The 26,621-nt window shown below is 43.4% G+C and overlaps 1 protein-coding gene across 2 annotated transcripts in view; it reads left to right on the forward strand.

Moving 5' to 3' along the window:
- The first annotated feature begins 8,904 nt into the window (after window positions 1-8,904).
- Window positions 8,905-26,621, forward strand: part of MITF (melanocyte inducing transcription factor) — a 430,331-nt gene continuing 412,614 nt past the window's right edge. Inside the window, exon 1 of one of the 2 annotated variants that reach the window (XM_029601084.1) lies at window positions 8,905-9,082. In XM_029601084.1, the coding sequence (XP_029456944.1) occupies window positions 8,979-9,082 (104 nt within the window). In that variant the 5' untranslated portion in view covers window positions 8,905-8,978. The remainder of the gene's footprint in view (window positions 9,083-26,621) is intronic. The other variant, XM_029601083.1, reaches the window with a different exon arrangement.

A 26,621-nucleotide genomic window follows, 5' to 3' on the forward strand; every position in this document is an offset into this window, starting at 1 on the left:
GTGGCCTGCCTGCTTAATGTTTTACATCTAACTTGCCAGTGCCTAGGCTCTTTCCTATTTTCCTCATTTGGATTTGCTTTTCATTTTCTGAAAGATGCCCTTTTGACTGTAGTAATTTTTCATGGCTGTGAAAAAAATGCATCTTTTGTCTCACACGAAGACATGAAATTGAGAATATCATGCGAAGGAAAGTTAGTACTCATGAAGAATTGTTAGTTTTAAAACATCAAAGCAAGAAGTAGATGAATATGATGATGTTTAATCATCAGAAAGAGGCATTCCATAATGATTACGCTTGGTAGTGGCTGTTTTTCCTTCTCTGATTGTTATAGTGCTGTGGATGTCTGACTACACTTGCCCTGAATGCCAGAACAATGAATGCATAATTAAAATCAACTGGGCTGAAGACAACAAAAGAAGCAGACATTCCAATCCCTATAATTATTTAATTTCTTTTTTTAAGTAGTATTAATATATGTATAGGGCAGTAATTACAGCATCAAATGAAGCCCCTAAATTCATTCTTTTATGTACTATTCATCATATGATATTTAGCATAGAACGTAACCCTGCAGTGCTCAAGCTTATCAGTGCAGGGGGTAAAGTAACCACAAGAATCACCTTGTACAGGCTCTGTATACCAGTGGCAATATTGAATTAATATGTAGCATTACATCACACTTGATGATCATCTCTCCTGTCAATGACTGATATTTATCTTCCTTTGACCCTAGACACGGACAAGTGCTAATGCTAAGTTAAGTGAGTTTCACAAGCCATCTTACCACCTGATGTAAAACCTGTGACGCAAATGGAATATAAGAAGTCCATTGGGAAATTGAATTTAAATGAGGGGGCGGAGACCCAGTGATGATCCTGTATCAGAGGGTAGGCAAGTGTATGATGTCGCTCACCTTGATGACATCAGCACGCTAAGGATGAATAGTCCTCAGAAGCATGGCTAAGTCAGCGAAACACTATACCTAAGTGGAGCAACAAAAGGGCCTTTGTATATTGTTTGCACCTCCCAAAATTGTATTTGACCTCCACCATACACATCAAAAGCACCAAATTATAAAATACTACCATCATGATCATTTGAGGTATCTGTATTTTCTTGATGTACTGTGTTTTTGTGTATTGCTCTGTTAATGTGTATTTCTTATTTATTGTGTTCTTTTGCTTGTGGTAAACCACTTTGGGTTAATCTCTGCTCATGGACGTTGGTCTATAATTGTAAAATAACTTATACTTCATTTAAAATCAGCATACAAAACTTAATATCAAATAGCAGCTGGGAAGACTTATTCCTCTACGGTTCCTCTAATGGTGATTTTCTAAGAAAAAAATGAAACGGTACCAGACTGGGGCCAGTTGTGGCCTCCACCTTCCAAGCCAGCTGCAGTGGGGAAAAAGGAAGCAATGTGCCACAGCTCAAAAAGGCTGCCAGGTCACCATGACTCAGCAGAAAATCAGCGCTGAGTTCCTCCCTTAATCCAGCAGATCTATATAACTTATCCAAAAATAATACACCAGAGATACAACCCACACTGTGCACCTATTGTATCCAACTGTAACTCAGCTTGAGCTTGAATTTGGAAAGGTGGATCATTAAATCTAAATTCTAATCCAGGTCAGAGCAAAACAGTAAGTGCATGATACTAACTGTACATCTTGCAAAAATACATTTTTTCTCTCTTTATAATTTGCCAGACTCTAACCGAGTATGGTAGACAAGATGTACCTCTGTCCTGAGAAAACCCAGTGCTAAGAGCACTGTAACATCTGTGATATATACATAGAGGAACAAATGTATTTCAAATGACTCAGCAAAATGGTGGAACTGATCACAAAAGAAAACAAATAATTATCCAGGTGTGTCCCTATTTAAACAGGATTGGAGAATTAGTGAAGGACACTGTGGAAGCCCAGAATGCGGCCATGCTGAACTGGTGCTGCGGTTCTTAGCAGGTGTGCATCGCTCCGCCATGACAACTGAGAGGTCACCTGACACAGAGCAGCAGTACCTATGCCCTGGGCTGGTGGAAGCGCACTTGGTGTAATATTTGCAGTGTTGCTTTTTTATAGTTAGATCCAAAGAATGGCAATTATATAAAAAATATATCACACACTCTAACACAACATATCATATATAGTGATATATAAATTCATTAGAAAAGATTTTATTATTGTATACAAAACATTTTATCAAAAAACTTCAAAAAACATTCAATTACTATTCATCTTCCGATGCATAGAGTGAGTAACAAATGTTCACCATAAAAACTCATTCACACACAGTCATTTTTCTTTTAGAAAATTTTTCTTTTAGAAAATCTATATAACAATGCAGTTGTCTCACTCCCTCTTTACAACATTATATTTCTTTTGTAGTTCCATTTCACAAACCCATACTCCCAACATGTTTCGCCATTCAATAGGCTTCTTCAGGGGAGCATAATACATAGATCTTCATGGGCATTTTTAGGGGTTGTTTTTCTGGGACTTAGGTGGCTTTTCTGTGATTTTTCAGATTATAAATGAGACAAAGGTGGAACTGTGGAGACACATTTGGTTTGTCTTGATGTGGAAAAAGTAATATACTGTGAAAATTGAGGTTAGAAAATTGGTGCTGATTGAATATTTAAAGCACTTTTTCAAAAAGAAAGTCTGTTTTTTTGAGAATTTGTGGGAAATAATGATTAATTGTTGTTGGAATATTTTTTGTAGTGTGGATATATTTGGGTGATTTCGTAGAGGAAATTTTGAAGATTAATGTATTATGCTCCCCTGAAGAAGCCTATTGAATGGCGAAACATGTTGGGAGTATGGATTTGTGAAATAGAACTACAAAAGAAATATAATGTTGTAAAGAGAGAATGAGACAACTGCATTGTTATATAGATTTTCTAATTATTTTATTTCTCATAATTTTCTTCAAAATACATCAAACATATTTTGGAGTACATATATGGTTTGCATAACAATCATGAGTACTATCATACTACTGGTATATGAGGAAAATCTAATGCAAAAACCAAATATTTCTAAGTCCTCAATAATGGGGGATTACAGACCAGAAATAATTGTTAAGGCATCTACATTACAATAAGATTCAAGAAGTAACAAACGATCACACTAGGGTTGCATCCTCAGTATACTGAGAGGTTACGTTATATTACAGAGTTGTTATTCTGTCTCTAAATTTAACTCAGTCTGTTTACTAGCAATAAATTTCACCAATTGAGACGGTTGGAAAAAGTAATACCTTACTTTCTTAAATGTGATACAACATTTGCATGGGAATTTTAGTTTAAAAAGTGCACCCGTTTGAAGTAATTTCGGTTTTAAATTTAGAAATTCTTTCCTTCTCCTTTGTGTTTCTTTTGTAACATCTGGAAACATTCTAACATCTAATTGGCAAATTTTTTCTTTTATGTTCCTAAAGAACAGCTTCTGAACCCATTCTTTATCTGATTTTCAAAGAAAGGAAATTATCATAGTGGCTGGTTGAGCCATCTCTTCATTAGTGGATTCCAGAATTTCAGTAATATTCAATGGTATTATATTTATTTATTTATTTATTTATTTAGAGGTTTTTATATACCGCAGTACATAAAAAGATACATCACCGCGGTTTACAATTAACAAAAATTAGCAACAGGCTTTACAGATAACAGGTATATACGATAACCGGCAGTACAGATAGTAAACCATAAAATAATATAATGTTTTACATACAAATAAAATGATTTCGGAAGAAACTAAAATCATTTATGAACTAATACAACAACTTTAGAGCATAATATTCAATAATAGAGCTGGTAGAAGCCACAGGACGTAAATTGAACAAAGGAATATTCTATTATTTTGAAACTAATTGAAGAATCCTAATCATGGATAGAGCAGGAGAACAGGGGGAGGATTAAATTTTGGGGAAAAATATAGGGTCATTGGGACAAGGAGCAGGGAGTTAAAGTGGGTAGAATATTAATTGTTATTAATTATAGACTGATATTCCTGTTCCTTCTCGGAATCAATTTTCCAAGCTGTAACATAATATATCTGAGTTAAGGGAGGAAGTGCTTGTTGTGGAATCTTAAGAAATTCTAAAGCAAATTTGTTCCACATTTCTTTTGCTGATAAAGTTGGAGACTTAGGAAAAAATAAATCAATCTTAAATTTTTGCTTCATAATTGATTTTCTAAGTTTTCCATTTTCTAGTCAAAAATTAGTTCTCTTTTATTATTAATTCATTTTGAAGGGATTTTTTTTTTTAAATCCTGAACATTTTTCTCAATTTTCTGATCTCTCACTTTATCCTTAAGTATTACTCTATTAATCTTGGTTTCCAATATTTCTATATTTTTCACTATAGGTTTTAATTGTAATGTAACATTTTTATTTAACACAACCAAGGTTTCCCATATAACTTCCAAAGAGAATTCAGATGGTCTATCAATTGAAATAATTCCAGGAACATCACAACTTATTATGTTCTCCTGAGACATCAACAACTCATCTATAACCTCCCCCTCTGGAATAATAGCCTTATTGGCCATCTCTGCAGTTTGATCCATAGTTGACCCTAGAACTATATCATGGTCACCATTTTTTTCTGGTGCCAGAGTGTCCTTAGATGGTACAGTTCTTAACACTGCAGGATTCTCAGGGGGGACCTCTGATCCGGGGATAATGAGATCTCCCAGTCACGAAGGGGTGCTGTGCCTTCCTGCACTCCTTCAAGTGAAGCATCACCCGGAATTATAGCTCCCCTTCTGATGTGGGTGTCCATAGGGCCCAACACCGGACTCACTAATGGATCTAAGATAGGCCTCTCTCTAGCCCTTCGTTTGTGGACAGAGTGAGGCATATCACAAGAAAAACTTCAGAGAAAGTAAAGTTTTTGAGGTACTTTGCTGAGTGGATCATTGCTTGATGAAATCCCCCGGTGGAGATGAAGAGGGTAGTGGGTCGCTGATACAGAGGTCCAATATTCCTGGGCAAAGCCGCGCGCCCCTTTGGCACGCACGGCTTCGGCGACACGCCGGCGGCGGCTGCGCGCTGTAGGGCGGCGATTTTATGCCTCCTCTGGCGTCGGCCTTGATGATGTCACAGGGGGCGTGTCCTTGGCCTGCCTCGTCAGCGTTCTGGGGTTCCTCCGGCCCCGACAGGCCTCCTGTCTCTTCCAGACAGCCACACAGGAACCTCTCGCCGCACTCCTTCCCGGTCTCCCAAGGTAGGAATCTCAGGGAGGCGATTTTATGCCTCCTCCAGCGTCGGCCTTGATGATGTCACAGGGGGCGTGTTCTCGGCCTGCCTTGTCGGCGTTCCGGGGTTCCTCCGGCCCCGACAGGCCTCCGGTCTCCTCCAGACAGCCACACAGGAACCTCTCGCCGCACTCCTTCCTGATCTCCCCATTTAGATTTTCTAAAAGAAAAATATTTTAATAGCATGACTGTGTGTGTGAATGAGTTTTTATGGTGAACATTTGTTATTCGCCCTATGTATCCGAAGATGAATAGTTATTGAATGTTTTTTGAAGTTTTTTGATAAAATGCTTTGTATACAATAATAAAATATTTTCTAATGAATTTATATATCACTCTATATGATGGGGTAGATTTTCAAAAAGTGCGATTTGGCGTACTTTTGTTAGCACATCAGGCGCAAACAAAAGTACGCTGGATTTTAGTAGATACGCGCGTATCCGCTAAATTCCTGGATCGGCGCGCGCAAGGCTACCGATTCCGTATAGCCGGCGCGCGCCGAGCCGCGCAGCCTACCTCCGTTCCCTCTGAGGCCTACCCGCCCCCGAAACGCTACGTCCCGCCCCGAAAACGCAGCGCGGATCGGGCCCGTCCCCGACACGCCCCCGACACGCCCCCCTCGGAAAACCCCGGGACTTACGCGAGTCCCGGGGCTCTGCGCGCGCCGGTAGGCCTATGTAAAATAGGCGCACCGGCACGCAGGGCTCTTAAAATCCGCCCCAATATGTTTTTATAGTTAGGGCTGTTACTCTTTGAATAATTACAATTAGTGCTGTTTTGGTATGGGAGGTTTACTATATTGAAATTGTACTACAGTTTATTCATGGCTTTCTGAGAGCCAAGCCTACCCCCAACAAATATTAAAATAGGCCTAACACCAAGTGTCCTTTTTACTTTTTTCTGCAGGGTTTTCTGGTTAGCACTCTAGCAGTGCATGAAAATATAATATACAGTATCGGCCAAATTTTCAAAACCCTCCCCCTGCGCATAAAATCCGGGGGTTATGCGCACAAGAGCCGGGCCTTGTAAAAGGGACGGTCTGGGGGGGGGGGGGGGGAGCGGGGAGGGGCAGGGCTGGAGGCAGCCGGTACAGCTCAGGAGCTGGCGTAAGTTCTGAAATAAAGAAAAAAAAACAAACCAGGTAGGATGTTTTAAGGGGTCAGGGAGGAAGGGGAAGAGGGAGGGAGTATGGGCAGAGGCGTAGGGAGAACTGGGGGAGACTGCGATGCATCGCCGCACGAAAATTGCAATATTCCACCCCCCTTGCGTGTGCTGCTCTGGATTTTATAAGATGTGTGTGCCGGCGCATGCATGTTATAAAATCGTGCATCCATGTGCGCAGGTTTGTTTAAAAAGCTACCCCTATATGTTGTATGTAGTATTTTTTACCTCAGAATATTGTAATTTTTTGTTGTGTGTGTGTGGGGAAGGTGTGACTGGGGGTGGGGTGGGGTGGCAGGATGTAAGTTTTGCCTAGGGCACCTAATAGCTTGCACCAGGAAGTGCTCTTAGTATTCAGCATTTACTACAGAGGAGACACATGGCAAAATATTTAAGGCAGTCGCATAGCTCTGTGTCCTGGTGTTACTGCTTTGCAGGCATTGATATACAGTGCAGCCTTTATTAGGGAAACTGGAATTACATCTCTAGGACTGGCTCAGTTCATTCCTACAAATCCCGGACTGCTATTATAGTAAATTGTGCAGATCCATAGGCACAGTCACATATAATAATTGCTGTTTTTATGTGACCTATTTTTCTGCTTGCAAATCCATTCACAAAACGTATGCAAATCGGCTCCTTTACGATTCACCATCGGTTTAATATCACACAAAATGTCTGCATCCCAGCATTTTTCTGCAAAACTTAGACCTTTAGTGGACGTATAGTTAAGATTTTATGAGATAAAGTCTGAGATGTCGTGCAGACTTTTATCACAAGAAAAATGCCGCACCAAGAGAAAAACTTCTATCAGTGCTGGCTCATTTCTGTGAAAACAATTTGCCATTTACTATATAGACCCCCTTTGGCTTGAATGCAAAAACTCGCCCTTCCTTTTTTTTAAACTCACATAATATATTACATATAGAAGTTTGCAAACGCAACTATTCATTGAATTTAATGCTTTTTTCCCACACACCCTCATGTTTGCAAACCCATTCGAAGGTTAGTACGTCGGCCTCGAGGTATTAAGGTCAAGGAAGTGGATGGATAAAGGGGGAAAACGTTTTGGTGCTCATTAAATAATGATGAAAATCAGAAACGGTTGGGTAATGCTGATTGTCATAAATTATATATGTTGAAAGGACAATTAGAAGAAAAGCAAAATTAGAGAACACACTGAAGCAGAAATACATGGAATTATAATATCACTGGAAGTCCATTAGGCAGTGGGCAGGGGTTGCAGCAATATAAACAACTTTGGGCAGTAGGATTGCCAACCTCCAACTGTGAAAAGTAACACGTGAAAGTGTGCACCCACCAAGCAGAAAAGCCAGGTATTATTTATGAATGCATTAATAATAGAATACCCCCCCCCACACACAAACACACACACAAGAATGACAGTGGAGAGGCTTAGCAGCCCCCACATAAGACCTACTGGCTCTTGAACTATTTTGCTACCCCTTACCCCCTCTCTCCGCGACTTTTACCCAGTACCAGTCCTTCTCGATCCACTGCCCCCACCTACCCAAGTCCTGAGGCAACTTAATTCTGCAAAAATAAAATAAAATAAAATAAAAAATAAAAATAAAAAAAATATATATATATATTTTATATACATCAACTGGAGGGCTTCAGTATACCAAATGAGATTCCAGAGATACATATGGACAAAACCTGGGCACGGACAGGAGGCTTACTCCAACACCACTCAAGGTTTTCCTTGCATAACATCAGAAATCCCTGCCACTAACAACAGAACTGCCAAAGGGGGACCGTTTTTAAGAGGAAGATTTTCAGGGCACAACACTGAACGCCTCCACAGCTTCCCCTCCCCCTTGCAGTACAAACATTTGAGAAGCGCCTTTACATACACACATCCCTAGGCAGGACTTGTGTGCAAGCACCGGAGGAGATATGGAATATCTTATCAACCCTGCAAATATAAAAAAAAAAGAAAAGTAACTTAAATATGTGCAGTTTCTTCTATCACAGAATCTAAAGAAGTTAGATATTTTAAATGTAAACTTCCTCGGTGTTCTAAGGGAATTTTTGTAGGCTGTGTGGTACGTTTGTAGACGACCCTCCCAAAAAGGATCTATCACAGCCTACAAAGATAGACTCTAGGACGAACAGGTCAGCCCTATCCAGGAAAGAAACACAGGCCAGTGTGTTAATGACATTTTGCATTTTATTTTTTTTTCCAGCAGAAGCCGTGGGTGGGGAGAGTGCACGAGACAGGTGGAGGTCCGTGCTGTGCCTTTAAGGGCCTGTCTATGCAGAGTCCGGGCAGAGACGCTCTCTATGATTTTTTTTTTTTTTTTGTCTCCTGCGTGTGCTTCCTGTGTTTTGCCACAAGCAGCAGATACGCTACAGCCGGGGAAGCGCTGCTGGTGCCGGGGAGGGAGCTAGCTGATGTAGTCTGTGTGTCCGCTGGCTGTAGAGAGAGCTGTCACCGGTGGCAGGGGCTGGGCGCTTTTTTTTTTTTTTCTCTCTTTTATCTGTAGCCCCCCCCTCCCCGTCCTGATAGGGACAGTCCCAGAAATGCAGGCAGAATCGGGGATAGTGGCAGATTTTGAAGTTGGAGAAGAATTTCAGGAAGAGCCCAAAACGTATTACGAGCTGAAAAGTCAGCCTCTGAAAAGCAGGTTAGTAACAGCAGCTGGTTGCCTATGAGCCTATTTGCCGGGGATGTTTTTTTTTTTGGGGGTGCCCTCCTCCCGACAGGCTTTCATAACATGCCCTGTTTGATTGCTTCCTAGAGTTCACGTTTATTTGCCTGCCAGCTGCGATCCTGCCCGCAGCTGCCAAGAATGAAGTTTTTGCATGTAAGCAGGACTGGCGGAGGACAGAAAGCGACGGCAGGTTCTCTGTCCTGGATACTCCCCTGTTATTACCCATCGTCTTCAGTTAACTTTTTCCCGCCACCAACCCCCCCCCCCCCCCTCCTTAAATCTTGGTGCTGGCGCACGATTGCGAGTCTTTTTTTTTTTTTTTTGCCAGAGGTGCTAAGCTCCGCTGAGCTGGCACTGTTTGGAGGTGTATGTTTGTACAGCACCGCGTACCGCTGTTAGGATGAGTAGTAGGTGGAAGGTTGGACCTTTTAGGGCTGTCAGAGTCGGCTGTGACTGAGCTAATCGGCCCTGCCGAGACGATTCGGGACCGGTGGGCTGTGGAATTAAGCGAGGTGGAATAACTGCGCTCGTGCATATTTCCCTAAGAGTTAAATTAAAGTCTTGCACATAACATATTTAGAAAGAGGTGTGGGCACTATTGTTTATCTGGGATTAGTTTCGAGTATGAGAAACTCCCCTCTTCCCTCCCACCCACCCACCCCGGCTCTTCTGTCTTTATCATTCTCCGGAATAATAGCAGATTTGTGCTCGTTCGCTCTTTCTCTGTGGTGCTGGGTGGGTGGGGGAGGGGAAGTGGTGATGCTGGAACTCTGTAAGGGGTATTGTTAGTAATACTTGACAGAAGCATTACCTAATGCTGGGCTACCGCGATCCACTGTACCAAGGCAAGGACAAATCTGACTGGGTGCCAGGGTTCTGGAGCTAGAGAGGTAGTAATTAACTCTTTCTTCCTGCCCTTAAATTGGAGCACATGTGGGTTACTGTACAAGGGAACCAACCCCTCTCTGCTCTAAGGCTGTTTTAAAAAAAAATCTTTTCAGTTTGCTCAGAAGAGAGTAGTACATGCATCAGATTGCTTTTTGCTTGGGCCAGCCAGGGGGTTTGGTTCCAGTGTTGTGCACTGCCCTGCAGGATGATCTTCAGTCCTCTGCTCCACAGATTGGCCTGGTCTAGGAAGCAGCTTTTAAACTCCCTGGGGGGGTGGGGAGATGTCATCCTAGACATTGTGCAATGGTGACACCTAGTGGCTGGAATTAGAGCCCCCATGATTACAAACCCTGGGATGTGGCTTCTAGCCAAGGACTGTCACTGAGTGTGGAAGTAGCAGGGAGGGAGAGGATATAAAAGAAGAGAGAGAGAGACATTGCCAGGGTAGTTAAAAAAGAAAGCTTAGGATGTCAGCAGGACCAGATTTAAGATTGTGGCACCTACAGGCAGAGGAGCAGGGATGGGGGCTTTCTCCCCCAAAAAGAGAGCAGCAGGAGGAGGCCTAGTTCTTGGGTGCCTTCAGAATTTGGTGCCCTAGACATGCGCCTCTGTTGCCTATGCTTAAATCTGGCCCTGGGTGCCAAATCCTGGCCCTGGTTCTGAATGAGTTGGAAGCCATAAGGAATAGGAGGAAACTGCTGGGTTCAAAAGAAATGCTTTTGAATCAATCTCTGGAAAAATAAATTCATCTGATGCCATGTTTTTGATTTTGCTTCTCTTAGAAATAATAACAAACTAAGCCTGCCCCGTTTATATGTATATATTGATATATTTTATGAGAATGGCGCAAGGCAGTATTTGCATAGGAGCTATACTAAGTTAAAATCTTTGCAAAGGTTCATTTTAGATTGGGTTTGGAGTGAAAAAAAGCAAACATATCCATCATGGAATTTGTTAATGTTTGGGGACTTGGTTGGCCACTGTTGGACACAGGATACTGGGCTTGATGGTCCCTTGGTCTGATCCAGTATGCCATATCTTATGTTCTTCTGTTGTGTTCTTATGAGGTGCGTTAACATAATGTTCCCAGAGCTTCAGCTACCATGTTGCTTGTCTGGAAGAAATATTACATTCTCTGTGTCCAGAGATGAAAATGTTTTTGTGCTTTAAAGTCAGATTGGCAGAATTTCATGTATCAAGGAAAGACATATGGTGATGGTCTCCAGAGTTTAGTGGGGGGGAGGGGGAGCACGCTGGTCATGCTGTACTGGCAGGCTGCTAGGCCCTATTTCAGCCCCCCCCTTCTTCATGCAGAAAGCTTACCGTTTAAGTCCCCCGCGAACATGTTCTCCGAAAAAGTGGCTTGCACGTGATATCGGGGGAAAAGTATTGGGCGAGTTGAAAACTGGGTTTTTCTGCATATCCCTCAGGTCCCATGTTGGATCCATTGTGTATTGTCATCTCCAGCTGTGAAAGTCTCAGCTGTGTTCTTGACGCTGCAATTTTTTCGATGTACTGTAGTACCATTCTTCTTTGTCTCACACTCCTACTAGGGAACTGGCTTCCCATAGGGAGATGCTGGAAGAAAAGATACGCCTTCAGCACTTCATCAAGCCACCTAGGTATTCTGCGTCCTCCAGAATTTACTCTGTGCTGCACTTTTCGTGCGAGCTTCTCTCCAAGGTGCTTCGTTGTGTACATTCCATTCTCAACAATGGTCATCAGTTGCACTCTTCTATTAATGGCTGATCCCTTTTCTTCTGTTATGCTGTTTTACAAATAAGCCATGTTGTAATAATGTTTTCTGATAATACTGTAAAACGCTTGTCTACCAATTATTTACATAAGATGGAATGCAATCCTTGTATTTATTGTGGTGGTGTTTTGGGGGATTTTGGAATGTGCCAGTGACAGCAGAGCAAGATGGTGTCCTGCATCTCGATGCAGAATCAGTACAGCATAGGTGGCAGAACAGAAATATTCTCCATATGATCATGCCAGTGTGCCTGATCCCTATACTCCTTACTTTAACTTTCTTACCAAATGAATTTGCAGACTGGTTTCACATTGCTTTTGAATTGCAAAGTGAAAGGCCTTCAGCTATGAATGCATTTGAATGTAGCTTAAGACATTTTTAAAATGCATCGTGAGAACGATAATTTTTTAGTTCTCATTTAATCGTTAACTTTGTGTACCTGATGAGTTTTCTATCTAATTTCAAACTTGCAAAATGAATTGTCAAAGGCCATCTCGGAGTTGATTTAAAATTGGTTTTAAGACCAGTTTCAAATGGTAATGAGGCTTAGTATACTGGTTCGAGCGCTGAACAAGAACTCTGTAGATCTGGGACAAGTCCATGATTCCCCTCTGCCACTGACTTTGTGTGACCTTGTGAAAGTCACTTTATTTTCCTGTGTCTCTGGGGAGCCAGCTGAAAACAAGCCATTTGTCTTAATCTGAGTTTCCTGGTCAAGAAATTGACAACCAAAGTGCATTGTGAGAAAGTGAAATCAGTGTTTATAAGGTGCCATGTCCAAGAGTGGTATTAAGACAGTACTTCCTTGTTACACCAGTCAAACTTTTAAATAACATTCGGGAAGACATCTTTCTATAGAGAAACCTGTTCACTATGATCGAGTCTGGGGAGGCCATGAATTAAAGCCGCCCTGGTCACAAACATTTTCTACGGGGAATGTCTATTGAGCACTTTTAGACTGGGATTGAACTGAGATTCCCTAAGTTGGTACCAGGCCCCGAATGGTCCTGTTCTGTGAGTGTGCACGTGAAGCTCTGTGGTTAACCCAAAAAGCAAACGGTGTTCACGAGCGCGCATCTTTCGGCTTTCTCTCTCTCTCATTTTCTTCCTAATTGCTTTCAGGTGTGCGGATGAGCTGGACAGTTCGACCGTGACAAAGTGGTGAGACAAATGTGTTGGGAACAGCTCAGTACAATGCAATTTATGTACTAAATATTGCACAGATTCAAATTTTAAAATTGTACTTTCTGTTGCAACAGGAAAAACCAAACAGTAGTGATAATTAAAATAGGCCGTAATTTTCAAAAGAACTTTGCCCTACACATACTTGGAGGAAAGGTTTTGAAAACAGTCATGTACGTGGACCCGCCATCTATTCATGCTTATTTCCGGGAAATTGGTTGTCGGTGCACGGGTCTTAGGATTTTAACTCTTCTGAAAGGTTTAGATTATACATATTTTGGATTTGGACTTTTAGCCCACCTTTCCAATAATGCTCAAGGTAGCGTACACATTGCTGCTATTCAGGTACAAGAAGTGCCAGCCCCAAACAGCTTAGGATCAGACAGACCGATGCAATACCAAGCACGAAAAAATGTGCAGCCAAAAGGGACGCACGTTTTTTCAGTGCGCGCACATCCCCCTTTCCTGGGCATCCAATGCAGCACGCAAATGAGCTGCCGGGCTAAAAAGGACGAGCTAGGGACAAAATGTGCTTTTCTAGTGCGTCCATGACATCGGGCACCCAGGAGATGTGGCAGTGCGCGCTGGTTAGGAAAACGGATGCTCAATTAACAAGCATCCGTTTTCCTAACCTGCGCACTGCCACGGGTTAGAAAAATGGACACTTGTAAATTGAGTGTCCATTTTCCTAACTTGGCCACCGTCAAGATTTCTTTTTTTCAGTATTTTTGGCTTTTTTGTGGCCGCCTTGTGGCAGGTTGGAGCTCCGGGCTGGCGTTGTTTTGCATGTTAAAACATGCGTGTTGGGCGCACAGCGATTTTTTTTTTTTTTGCGTCAGAGGTAATAGCTAATAGCGTCATCTACATGGCATTTATTTGTGATGAGCACTATTAGCTATGCGCTGTTTGGACGCGCTAATCCCATTATTGTATGGGGAGTTATAGTGCGTCCCAAACGAGCGTCCAACCACGCGGCAAGCTGTGCGCACTGTATTCCATCAGCCTGAAAGTGGGTACCCGAGGTGACAGGAGATGAAGTAATTCGGTCAAGTGTCAGTGGGGGAAGTAGGGTTTGAACCCTGATTTCCCTGGTTCTCAGACTATTGCTGTAACCACTAGGCCTCTCCTTCTCCCCAGCTACAACATAAAGTTACCCAAAATACTGCCTGATGGCTAATTAGCTGAAAACACGAGCTCCAGAGAGAACACTTGCTGAAAGTTAGATATTTCCTATGTATACACCAAAGGGATTTTAAATAATAAAATTGGAAGACATTCACATGCAAAGAACAAGGTGGTCTCAGTTTCACTCTGGAATTTCATCCCTGAAGGGTTGTTCATCATTTTTATTTAGAAGCAGAGCATTGGCTGAATCCTGCCAGACTTTTTTTTTTTTTTATATTGTGTGGTTCTGCCTTTTCTCTCTTTCTCTGCTGGGTATTTCTTCCCAGACTGAAAAACTCACCTTGCTGAAGGTGGAATCTGGGCCAGTGCGCTGCAATAATGCATGTGTCGGATGGCAGTGCTGATTCTCACTCCAGATGCACCCACAGTGGGGTAGATTTTATAAAAGTACGCAGGATTTTAATAGATACGCACGTAGCCTCGTGTATCCTTTAAAATCCGGGGTCGGCGTGCACAAGGCCCAAAATCGGCAGCCTGCGCACGCCGAGCCGCGCAGCCTGCCTCCGTTCCCTCCGAGGCCGCTCTGAAATCGGAGTGGCCTCGGAGGGAACTTTCCTTTGGCCTCCCCCTACCTTCCCCTCCCTTCCCCTACCTAACCCACCCAACCCCTACCTTTGTTTAAAAAGTTACACCTGCCAGAGGCAGGCGTAACTCGTGCACGCCGGCCGGGGAGCTGTTTCGGAAGCCTCGGCCACGCCCCCGAAATGCCCCCGGGCCAGAACCATGCTCGCGGCCCCGCCCCTGAATGAAGCGCCAGCCGCGACACGCACCTCAGGAAAGCCCTGGGACTTAACGTGCGTCCCGGGGCTTTGCGTGCGCCGGCAGCCTATGCAAGATAGGCTCGGCGCGCGCAGGGCCGGTTTGGAGTAGGTTTTCGGGGGGGTACGCGCGTAACCTACGCATGTACCCTTTTGAAAATCTACCTCCAAGTGCAAAACCCCAAATCTGTTTTGTGTTCCAGCAAAGCTGAGGAATTAGAACTTGGTTCCATATTATCCCTTAACTTTTTTTTTTTTTTAATTTTTTTTATTTGTTTTATGGCATCCGCACTGGATCCAAACCTTGAAAGCTGTGGAATATAAGCTTGCAAATAAATAAAATAAAATGTATGTATTTATTTATTTATTTTGCTCTCAGCTAGCTGAAAGGATTTTTTTTTTTTTAAATTCCGCTAATACAGTGGGAAGCTCTGAATGAAGTTCATTTATATCTCGAATGCCACTGCACTAATGAAGGACCCCCCCCCCCCACGCCCTCTTTTTCTGAAATAAACTGTGCAGGTTTCCAGAAATAGGAGGCCAGGGAGTGGGGGGCGGGGGGACGGACGACTAATAATGCTATGCAAATCTCTTGCACAAAGACTCTGTTTTTGGCCTGGGCTTTGACTGTGTGGCTGCTCTTTGAAGTTCATTGTTGCAGCTCTGTATGGGCGTTTTTAAAGAGACCCTTCACCCCAGCAGACTACTTTTGAGGCCTGGTAGTTGGAAGTGCCCCCTGAGGGACATGGTCTGAATATCAGACCAGAGTTTTAAGGGTTTTTCCCATAGAGTCAAAATGGAAGGAAACGCTTGAAAACTTAAGTCCTTGAATATAAAAAAGTTATTTTCTATGTACTTTTTAAGGCATTTTTATATGTGTGTATGTATGTCAGGCACACATCCCTGCTGAATGGATCGGGGAAATGCCGCAGGAGTTCATTGTGTGGGAGGAGGAGGAGAGAGGGTGCCAAAGGTCATCTGGACAGGCTGATCCAGTCCTGGTTTTAGCCCAGTGCACTGAAGGAAACAGGACTTCAAGTCCGTGAAACTTTAGTGGGGTTAAACCAGGACCGGCTCAGCTTGTCCACATGACATTGAGTCACTTAGTAACCCCTAGCTGGGGAAGGCACACATGTTCCTTCATGTGAGATCTGTTTTCTTTCTGATGGCGTATAACATTATCGTTTACTGCCTCTGCATGTTCTTCAGCCTAGTTGACTGAGTTTGTTTCCTGAGTTTTAATTTAAAAAAAATAAATTATATATATATATATATAAAATTGAATGTAACTTTTTGCCTTATTCACCTCTATTGTTTAATTTACGCTAGTTACGCTTTCAGTTATACCCTTGTTAAATGTAAACCGATCCGATATGGTTATTACTATGAAGGTCGGTATAAAAAAGTGTTAAATAAAATAAATAAATATATATATATATTTTTTGCAACTCTTATCTTTTGCTGTAAACCGCTTTGTGCCCACATGATTGAAATGTGGGCACAAAAAAAGTCAAGTAAAATTAATGAAAAAGTTTTTGAATCTGCAGGGTTGCAGTGCCTCTTCGAGGGCACATTGCAGAACAGAATTAAAGCCATAGGGCTGCCTCCTCGCTGCATATTTCGGTTTGCAGATGCTGCCACTTTAAGACCGTTTCCAGTAAACGGTATCAAAATGACGTTTTGAATAGTGCGGCCAATTGATGGCATGTACTCCAATTTAACCTTTCTTGTAGGTCACAGTGCTGCTTGCGAGAAGCACTGTAATAGGCAGATGCTTCAGATCTATTTTGCACGTTAGTTTTCACAACCTGATTGGGTTTAAACATGGTTATGTTAAGACATGGATTTTGGCTTTGGCTGAGCGTGGTCTTTCTCCCACTGCTTCAGTAGCTGGATACCTCCCTGACACTTAATTCTTCGCATTCCCATTGCGTTCTGTGGCACAGCTAATGTTTATATCTGTTTCAATTGTGCAATAGGTGGAAAATAGCCTTTATTTAGAACAGGTCACATGTACTAAGTCAAGAACAGAGCCTTAGTGTAGGAAATATGTCTTAAGGGAACAGCAAGATTCAAGAAGATATATTTTTTTTTTCTTATTTCATCAGTCTGGAAATTGTAAACAGATTATTTCAGAAACGCCACTAGCCTTTTTTTTTTTTTTTTTTGGAAGGGGAAAAAAGAGGTGGAAGGGAAGGCTAAAAGTGAAGTTAGAATATTTTTTTGATTTATTCATTTTAATATTTATTCCTACAGTTCAAACATAGATGCAAAGTAAACAGAAGACTTGCAAACTCATGGCAGTACTTTTACTGTTTTCTTTTGGTTAGCTCGGTCGAATCAGGAATTTGTCATTTTGTCTCCCAGTTTCTTGAGTTGTTCAGCCTGTAATGGTGGTGACCTGATAGATCCCACATGGGGAGGGAGGTGGGGCAGATATGTGGACTGGGGAGGAGCTTGTGATTGATAACTTTTTTTTTTTTTTTCCTCAGCATGTATCTAATGTGCTGTATGACTTTCTGGTTGCATCCACTTAATTTACTGGCTGAAAATCCGGATCAGTGGCTTCCTAGTACTAGATTAGGAAGCAGAGGGGGATGGTCTGATCTAAAGAAGATTGTCCAGGTGTCTGGCATTGCTGGTTTATGAAGGAGGCAATTGACATGGCTGTTCTGGTACAGTCACATTTAACTCCAGAGAGTGTGATACTAAAGCAAAAACAACAAGGCCAGAAACCCATTAAATCAGTAATAGCTCCAATTATTGTTTGTTACATGAATAGTTTACAATAGGAAATGTACAAACTTAAAAAAAAAATTAAATTTCTTTTAATTTTAAATTTCTTCATTGATTCTTTTTTTAGTTAAATCCAAGCAAAAAGAAAATGTTGGACACAATAAAAAAAAAAAATCAAAAGGAGGAAGAACTGAGCTAAGTAATTGACAGATTTAATATTTCCGTTACACTGCCTTGCAATCAGGTCCGGTGGATACTCAAGTGTGTTTCAGACCAGAAGTTGCATCGTAGCTTTTCCTGCAGTGGTTTTCTCTGTCCAGCATTCTGCTGGTGCCAGGCAGGGATGGACTGCGGTAGCAGGTCCTGCTTATGGGTCTATGGGGGAAAAAAAGAAAAAAAAAATCCCAAAGGCTTCTCAGCAGTGTAATCTTGAGAGCCCCTGTTAGATCGCTGGTTTTATCCTGTGTGTGGATTCCCTGCGGCTTCTGCCTGGGCAGCTGCGCCATGTGGTGGAGCATCCTGGTGCCAAGGTTTGTGAACTACAAAACTGTAAAGAAGTCCCCCAGTGGTCTTTACCTATAAGTGTAGGAGATTTTGATAGTGGATTTTAATTTTTTAATTGTGGAGTTGAACATTTTTGGCAAGTGGGTTCTTCTGTAGGGTCAGAGAGCAGCTGTGTATTGATTAAAGGTAGATGAATATATATATATTCCAGCAGAGTGGGAATAACCTGTAGAAAATGCATTTAAGGTAAGCATGCTGTCACTGGATGGCATTCCGTGATCATCCTTACTCTTCTAGCCTTGGAGGGAGGAATGGGAACGGGGTTTCCGTTACCCCCTCCAGGCCTTCACATCTTTGCTCTTGATAACCTGATCGTATGTACCAACTGGCCATCAAGCGGAGAGCCAGTACCAGCAGCATAAAGTGATGTACTCGGACTCCTGCAAAAATGCTTCCTATATTTTCCTTTCTCATTTCTCTTAGGGATAAAATGGGGAACCTCACAGTCGTTCCTTTTCTCAGGATATCTTTCAGTGAATATGCCTGAGATTAATATGCATCCATTGGAGACTCAGTACATGCAAATAAATCTGTTGAATTTCACCGTGGCCATCCTGAAAACCTAACTGGCTGTGAGATGTGAAAAGCCCTGGTTTATATTTGTGTTGCTCATTAGAAATATAGGGGCGGATTTTCAGAGCCCTGCTCGCGTAAATCCGCCCAAAACCGGGCGGATTTACGCGAGCAGGGCCCTGCGCGCCGGGAAGCCTATTTTACATAGGCCTCCCGGCGCGCGCAGAGCCCCGGGACTCGCGTAAGTCCCGGGGTTCTCCGAGGGGGGGGCATGTCGGGGGCGGGCCCGGTCGTCGCGGCGTTTCGGGGGCGTGTTGGCAGCATTTTGGGGGCGGGTACGGGGGCGTGGCTACGGCCCGGGGCGGTCCGGGGGCGTGGCCGCGCCCGCCGTACCCGCCCCCAGGTCGCGGCCCGGCGCGCAGGAGGCCCGCTTGCGCGCGGGGATTTACGCCTCCCTCTGGGAGGCGTAAATCCCCCGACAAAGGTAAGGGGGGGTTTTAGACAGGGCCGGGTGGGTGGGTTAGGTAGGGGAAGGGAGGGGAAGGTGAGGGGAGGGCAAAGGAAAGTTCCCTCTGAGGCCGCTCCGATTTCGGAGCGGCCTTGGAGGGAACGGGGGTAGGCTGCGCGGCTCGGCGCGCGCCGGCTATACAAAATCCATAGCCTTGCGCGCGCCGATCCAGGTTTTTAGCAGATACGCGCGGCTCCGCGCGTATCTACTAAAATCCAGCGTACTTTTGTTTGCGCCTGGAGCGCAAACAAAAGTAGGCTATTCGCGCGCCTTTTAAAATCCGCCCCATATTAAACAGTAGAAAAGAAGTAAAATGTTAGCTTGTCAAAACAAAATTTATTTGAAAGATTACCAACAAATTAGTTGGATAGATGTTACCTTTCTTAGGCTTAAAATGGTGCCCTAAAGCTAGGGTTAAACATCACAGTGAACCTGCTGTAATGAAATAACGTAGCAAAACGAAATGACATAACAAAAATGTGCTGAAAGCGGGCACTGAGTGTTCAGTGCTCGCTTTCCTAATGCTCCTCCAGGCACCTCTTCTGGGGGCGCCATGCAGTGTTAAAATTAGGGGTCTTGCTGTCAAGGAGGCACTAGGGTCAATTGCATGCCCCTAACACCTCCTTGACAACTGGTGCCTGGGAGGGGTTGGCTGTCCGCTGGTTAAGAAAACGGATGCTGAATTTATTATTTTTTTTTTTTGCATTTGGGGTGACTAGTAGCCTCATCAACATGCAGTTGCATGTGATGAGCGCTAATAGTTTAGCGGTACATTGGACGTGCGTTGTGGAGGCGCTAATCCCCTTTTAGCGTAAGGGGCTGTGGATGCGCCTAAACAACCGGCGTCCAATTGCGGGTTAAATAGTGCGCTCGACTGAGCTCACTGTATTGCATCGGCCCCATTAAGTTTACAGAGGAAAGTAACTTGTTTGTTTTTTATTTTCTTCTCATGATTTTTGAAAAATTTTAATTGCAATTTCCCAAAACTCTTAAATCCTTGCTAAGGATGTCTTTTTTTAAATTAATTAATTAATTAATTTATTTTTTAATGATTACTTGTGACCCCTTAGCATTAACAAAAGTGAGCAGCTTTCTCAAAGATGCACAGGTGACATGAACAATCTCACTACAATATTTCTGTTCTGGCTTTACTCTGCATTTGCAGTGTGATATATGAAGCAATATTAAATTGCAAAAGTGAATGCTTTTTGGCTATTGTTCATGTGGGTGCATTTCACACATTGTTGATTTATTTGTTGGGCTAAAGCTAGGGTTACCAGATGGCTTGAGCCAGTCCTGGTTTAGCCCAATTACCTTTAATGTATTACTGTTATTTTAGGATTTTATTAACTATGTACGTAAACAAAATTATTTTGCCTGACTAGGATTTGTAGATATGCGGGCAAAATAATGTTATAAATAAATAAATATGGCAGGGTATTTCCATTTCCTTTAAGTGAAGCACGACTCTTATCTTTGTGCATGCAACAGGACATAAGGCCCGCCTCAGTCTGTGCTGGGTGGCGTAGTCCTCTAGTCACCCTACCTAAAGTTTACTTTGTGTACCACCATATGTTCCATATCAAATGTTAGCCTGCAGGAATTTGCCGCAGCCAACAAGTCTTTCGATGAACTGTAATCTGATTTGTCCAGGTGGTGCCCGATGTGGTAATGTGCCAGGTCTATTCTGAGCGTGTCGCTTTGCTAGCTCTGCCAGAGCAGGGAGGCAGTCCTGCAAGCTTGAGAAACGGCCATTGAGCTGTCTTCTGGGTGACACTGCTGAAATTTCTTTGTTTGATAGTTTTTTGCGATTCTAACAAGAGGATATATATATATTTTATTTTGTCCATATAATTCTATATGACTATATTTATAGCTTTCTTGTCTGTTTTATGATATGAGGTCTCCTTATTAACAGGGTTCCCAAGCTTTCTATTGCTTTTTTTTTTTTTTTTTTCTGATTTGGGTTCCTTGGGCAACTGCACATTTTGGACTTCTTCGAGCATCTTGTAGACCAAGGGCTGCGACATTACAAAACTTTCATACCAAAGTAGTCTAATATCTAGGTTTTGAAACCTCTCTTAAGGTAGTGACATCGGAAATTCTTCAAAAAGGTTCACTAATCTTGATAGACCTCTTTTAAAGGAAGAGGCCCATGACCATCAACGTATGTGGCAGATCGGAGGAGCCTTTGTTCACAGCTACTGGCAAGTTTTCAACCCATTTAAAAACTCTCCCTCCCATCTCAAAAAGAAGGAAATTGGCCGAGACCTTGAAAATGTCTACTACACTGCTGCTAGGCCATTGGGCAAGTGGTAAAAAACCCCAAATGTTGGCTAAAACCTGAAATATATATTCTTTTCTGATGATTAATACAGTGTACCCTGCAAGGAAACTGCGTGTCCCGCTGTAAGCATGGGTTGGACTTCTCAGGTGGAGTTGGCCTATGCAGCCATCGTTGTACCGAAAACAGCTAACTATAAAAGACTGGCCGTCCTCTGAAAGTGTGAAGCACAGGGGTAGGAAGCCGCTAATCCCTGCATTCCAGACTATAGGGCAGCTTCATCATAAGCCATTTGATTTAATTCTCTTTGTTGCTGCCAAGTAAGTTATTTTAGTAGTGGTACATACAGTTCCCTCTGCTTCAGGATGAGCTTTGGTTTTAGATGGCATCTTACTTTGGTCTAAAAGTGCACTATTGTGCAACCAGGAGCGCTATGGTTTAACTTTGTGCTTTTCTCCCCCCCCCCCCATACTTGGTTTTCAGGGTCCCCCAATCATTTTTCAGTTTAGACAAAATATCCTTGTGGGCCCCCCCCCCCCTCGAGTCATCTTTTTTTTTTTTTTTTCCCTAAGGTACTTGGCAGATCGTTTGCAACTTTTCAAGCCTTCCAGATCACTGTGCTCCTCGAAACAAGAGCTGTTGGCTGTTCCTTCAATAACGACGGAATGTCTTGATTCCACCAAGGAACAAGCTTTAACTTTGTGGGTCTAACATTGTGCAACCTTCTTCTCTTTCGGCTGCGTAGAGAAGCTAAATATTTAGGGGCAGATTTTAAAAGCGTTACGCGCGTAACACTTTAAAACCCCTCCTGTGCGCGCCGAGCCTATTTTGCATAGGTGGACGCGCGTATGTCCCGGGGCTTGAAAAAGGGGGCGGGCCGTGGGCAGGGCGGGTGGGGCCGGAGCCTCCAGGTACAGCGGTCATTTGCTACTGTGCCTGGGATCGCGGGCCGGCCGTTGGCTGGCGCGCGCAACCTACACCTGCCCGGAGGCAGGCGCAACTTCTAAGTTAAAGGTAAGGGGGGGGTTTAGGTAGGGCTGGGGGATGGGTTAGGTAGGGGAAGGGAGGGGAAGGTGAGAGGGGGTGGAAGGAGTTCCCCCCCCCCGAGGCCGCTCCGAAATTGGAGGAAGGCTGCGTTGCTCGGCGCGCAAGGTGCACAAGTGTGCAGCCCCTTGCGCGCACCGACCCCGAATTTTATAACTTGCGCATGCATGTTATAAAATCGGGCATAGATTTGTGCGCGCCGGGTAACTTTTAATATCTGCCCTTAGTTTTTTAGGGAAAAACCTAAAGCCTGATTCCATGAGGAGGTAATTTTTAAAACTGTAGTTGAGAGTTGATTTGGCCAAATAACCACAAGAGATAGGAGTTAAGTATAGAGGAATGAGTTATGACCATGGGACAACTAAATGCAGAATGAGGGAGACTTTTTTGGTTAAATAGCTATAGGATTATGAATATCTATAACTAATATAGGGTAAACAATTTTTTGCAGGTTTTTATTGGTTTGATTATATTGTTGTGCATTGATATATGTTTATTGTACTCTGCTTTGATATTTTTTTAATGCATGGTGGTTTATCAAATTTTAATAAATAAATATATCATTCGCTCACTTCCCTGGCCAATTTTCCATTTGGATCTGAAATGGGGGCTGAGCCCATTGCATGATGGGGTTCTTTCCACATAGAGTTTAGCAGAAAAGACAAGCCACAGTGCAGTGAGGCTGATGCTATTTCATGGTTTTGTGGCCCAATGACAGATTCTAAACAAATAGGGGTAGATTTTAAAAAAATGCGCCTTCGCGTACTTTTGTTGGCACACCAGGCGCCAACAAAAGTACGCTGGATTTTAGTAGATACGCGCGTATCTGCTAAAATCCAGGATCGGCGCGCGCAAGGCTGCCGATTTCGTGTAGCCGGCGTGCGCCGAGCCGCGCAGCCTGCCGCCATTCCCTCAAAGGCCGCTCCGAAATCGGAGCGGCCTTGGAGGGAACTCGCTTTCGCCCTCCCCTCACCTTCCCCTCCCTTCCTCTATCTAACCCACCCCCCCGGCCCTATCTAAACCTCCCCCTACCTTTGTCGGGGGATTTACGCCTCCCAGAGGGAGAAGTAAATCCCCGCGCGCCAGCGGGCCGCTAGCGCGCCGAGACGCGACCTGGGGGCGGTTCCGGAGGGCGCGACCACGCCCCTGGACCGCCCCGGGTCGAAACCACGCCCCGGGCCCGCCCCCGAAATGCTGCATCCCGCCCCCAAAACGCCGCACCAATCGGCCCCGCCCTGACACGCCCCCGACATGCCCCCCTCGAAAAACCCCAGGACTTACGCGAGTCCCGGGGCTCTGCGTGCGCCGGCAGGCCTATGGAACATAGGCGCACCGGCGCGCAAGGCCCTGCTCGCATAAATCCGGGCGGATTTACGTGAGCAGGGCTTTTAAAATCCGCCCCATAGTGCTGGAGTTGAGTGTTTCCTCTTAAGGTGTGTGGGAGACCACTGACACCATTCTCCCCTCCAGGTGTGCTCCAGCCATTCTGCAGGGTAGAGCACATGGGGCTCCAGAAAGTTTAGATTGCAGAATGATGGGCGCATACCTAGTAGGGAGAAAGTTGTCCTAGTCTTAACACCTGCTGGGAATTATTAAACTGAGCAAACTGTTGTGGTTGCCATGTAAGTCCACTTGAATATGTAGAAATAAGGGTGAATAAACAAATTATAGGCAATACCTTTTTATTGGACTAACTCAATACATCTGTAACTAGCTTTAATGCCCTTTGCTCCCTTCATCAGGTTAGTGAAGAAGCAGCAGCACAGTTACACTGGATTTGAATAGCATAGAGTAAAGCTTAAGGTTGTCTGCATTTGCCATTACATTCCAGTAAATAGATGGGAGATTGGTTGGGGATGGTGGGATGGAATTTGATGGAAGCAGTAGAATTTTATAGTTTCAAGGGTGTCTAGTTAACGATGGGTGAGGATGCCGGTGAACTTAAAACACTTTGAAACAAAACACAAAATTACTTCTTTTTTCCCTCTGAAATTCTTCTTCTACCTCTTTGTGATAGACTATGTGCTCTGTGTTGCTTATGTTTTCTCTAGTGTTTGGCCTTTAAGGAGTAATCTTCTAGGATAAGGACAACTGTTGTCAAGGAAATGTTCCAAAAGTAGATGATGATGTACTGCTATTTTCATTCCTTGGTAGCATTATGTTCCTGTGTGAAGAGAAAACGAGAGAAGCTGAACTTTTTATTTGACTTTAGAAATATGTACAGTACCATGGTAGCTTTCTAGTGAGCCACATAGCTTGTCAAGGATGACTCTTCTAACATTTTCATTTTTTTCTGGAAGAATCTTGCCGTTTGTGTTGTCCACTGAATCTGACTTCTCCCCCATGTCAATTCTGTCGTTTGGCCACCGATGATCATGTATGCCACAGGGACCTCTAGACGTATGTAATGGGCTCCAGTCAAATCAGAAATATGTACAGTAACTGGTAACTCTCTTTATCAGACAAAGCTGATAAGCGATTTCTCATCAGGAAACAGCTGTGCGTGTGTTGGATAGCTGAAAAAACATCCTGCTTATTATGACTGAGGAGTTTTTAAAATTCAAAATATAATCTAGTTCAAGCAGAGACGACTATTAAATGGAATAGAGATTGTTCGTTAGATACTGGGATGAAAGAGAGAGTGGATGATAGCGTGATGTTCCTGTTCCCTGCAGTTGTTTGATTTCAGAGTTAGGTCAGAGTGAACACAATCACAGTTACTGTGCGCCTTCACATTACACAACTTCCCTCTTTTTCTGGCATTGCTATTTTTGGTTTTTAATCTTTCTTCAGTCTGACCAGCAAGTCCTTGAATGACTAGTCAGTTTATATAAGAAATTTTGCCCTAAGCAAATTGAATGTTCACCCCATCATGTGTTCAGTGAGTATGGAAAATAAAAACATTACACTGCTACAGTGCATGCAGAACCTTTTTGTTCTTAAACTTTATTACTTTTCTCCCTTAAAAGGTCCCTGCATGGACCATGGCTTCCTGTGGAACCCTGTGCCCTGAACCGGCCTGTAGGTGTTGCTGTGGCACACAGTCGCGTGCCCTTCAAGTGGATGGCACCCTGGGCACTGCTTCTGTAGTGTTAACCTGAGTAGTAGGAGGTGGGTCCAGAACAGAACCTAATTTTTACTTGTGGTAGCTTTCTGGGCCTGATAACTAAAACTGTCAAAATGCCTCTCATTCTTTGTTTGCTTGCTCTATTAGGCTATACTGTGACAGTTACTATTTCTGTATAGCTGTAAAGGCACAGATTTTGCCGGGAGAAAGTGTCAGAGATGACATAAAGTAAACTGCAGTCCTGTTGGAACAAAAAGAAACGTACTCAGCAGTTGTACTTTCCACTTGTGCATTGTTTCCTCTTTTATAATGTGCATTTACAAAATGCCGCTGGTAGGCAAACTGCTGACTTTGTATTTCCTGTGGAATGAAAACCATCTGGGCAACTTAACAGCACTTTATCTTAGATTTCAGTAACAGGGTCTTTCTGTATTCACTTATGCCTTATTAGATTGTTTCCAAGGCTCATATCAGCAATTTGTCTTTGTATAAGTGGGTGCAAGCAATTCAAATACTTCAAAGCAATTTGTGCTATTCCTTTGGTTCTCATGCTGGGTAATGCTTTGAAGCTAGAATTTTCGCCATTCTGTGGTTCTAGCAGCGGTATTGGCCCCGGAGAAAAATGGATTCTTATTGGGTAGTAATAACTTTTTATTGGACCATGGTAGGAGATCAAAATATGTTGCAGTACCTGAGCTTTCAAAACACTGGTCTTTTCCTCAGTCAGATGATAACATAGGTACTAAATGACAGCATAGAAAGACCATTTGAGTCGTCTGCCCAGCTGAGAATCTTCCTCTGGTCTTGGTTGTACGAGCCTGGGTAGGTGCGCATACAGGTTTTCACACACACACACACACACACCGTTTCCCCCTTTTCTCCCCCAGTGAGTCTCAAGCCTGCTTCCACAATTGCCCTTCACACCTGTCCTGGGCATATCCGAAATCTGTCACAATGCTGGTCTCCACCACCTGCGCAGGTAGGCCACGTCAGGCCTTGTCATCTTTCTCTTTGATTCTTACAAGTC

This window comes from Rhinatrema bivittatum, chromosome 4, assembly GCF_901001135.1.
Source record: "Rhinatrema bivittatum chromosome 4, aRhiBiv1.1, whole genome shotgun sequence".
NCBI lineage: Eukaryota > Metazoa > Chordata > Amphibia > Gymnophiona > Rhinatrematidae > Rhinatrema > Rhinatrema bivittatum.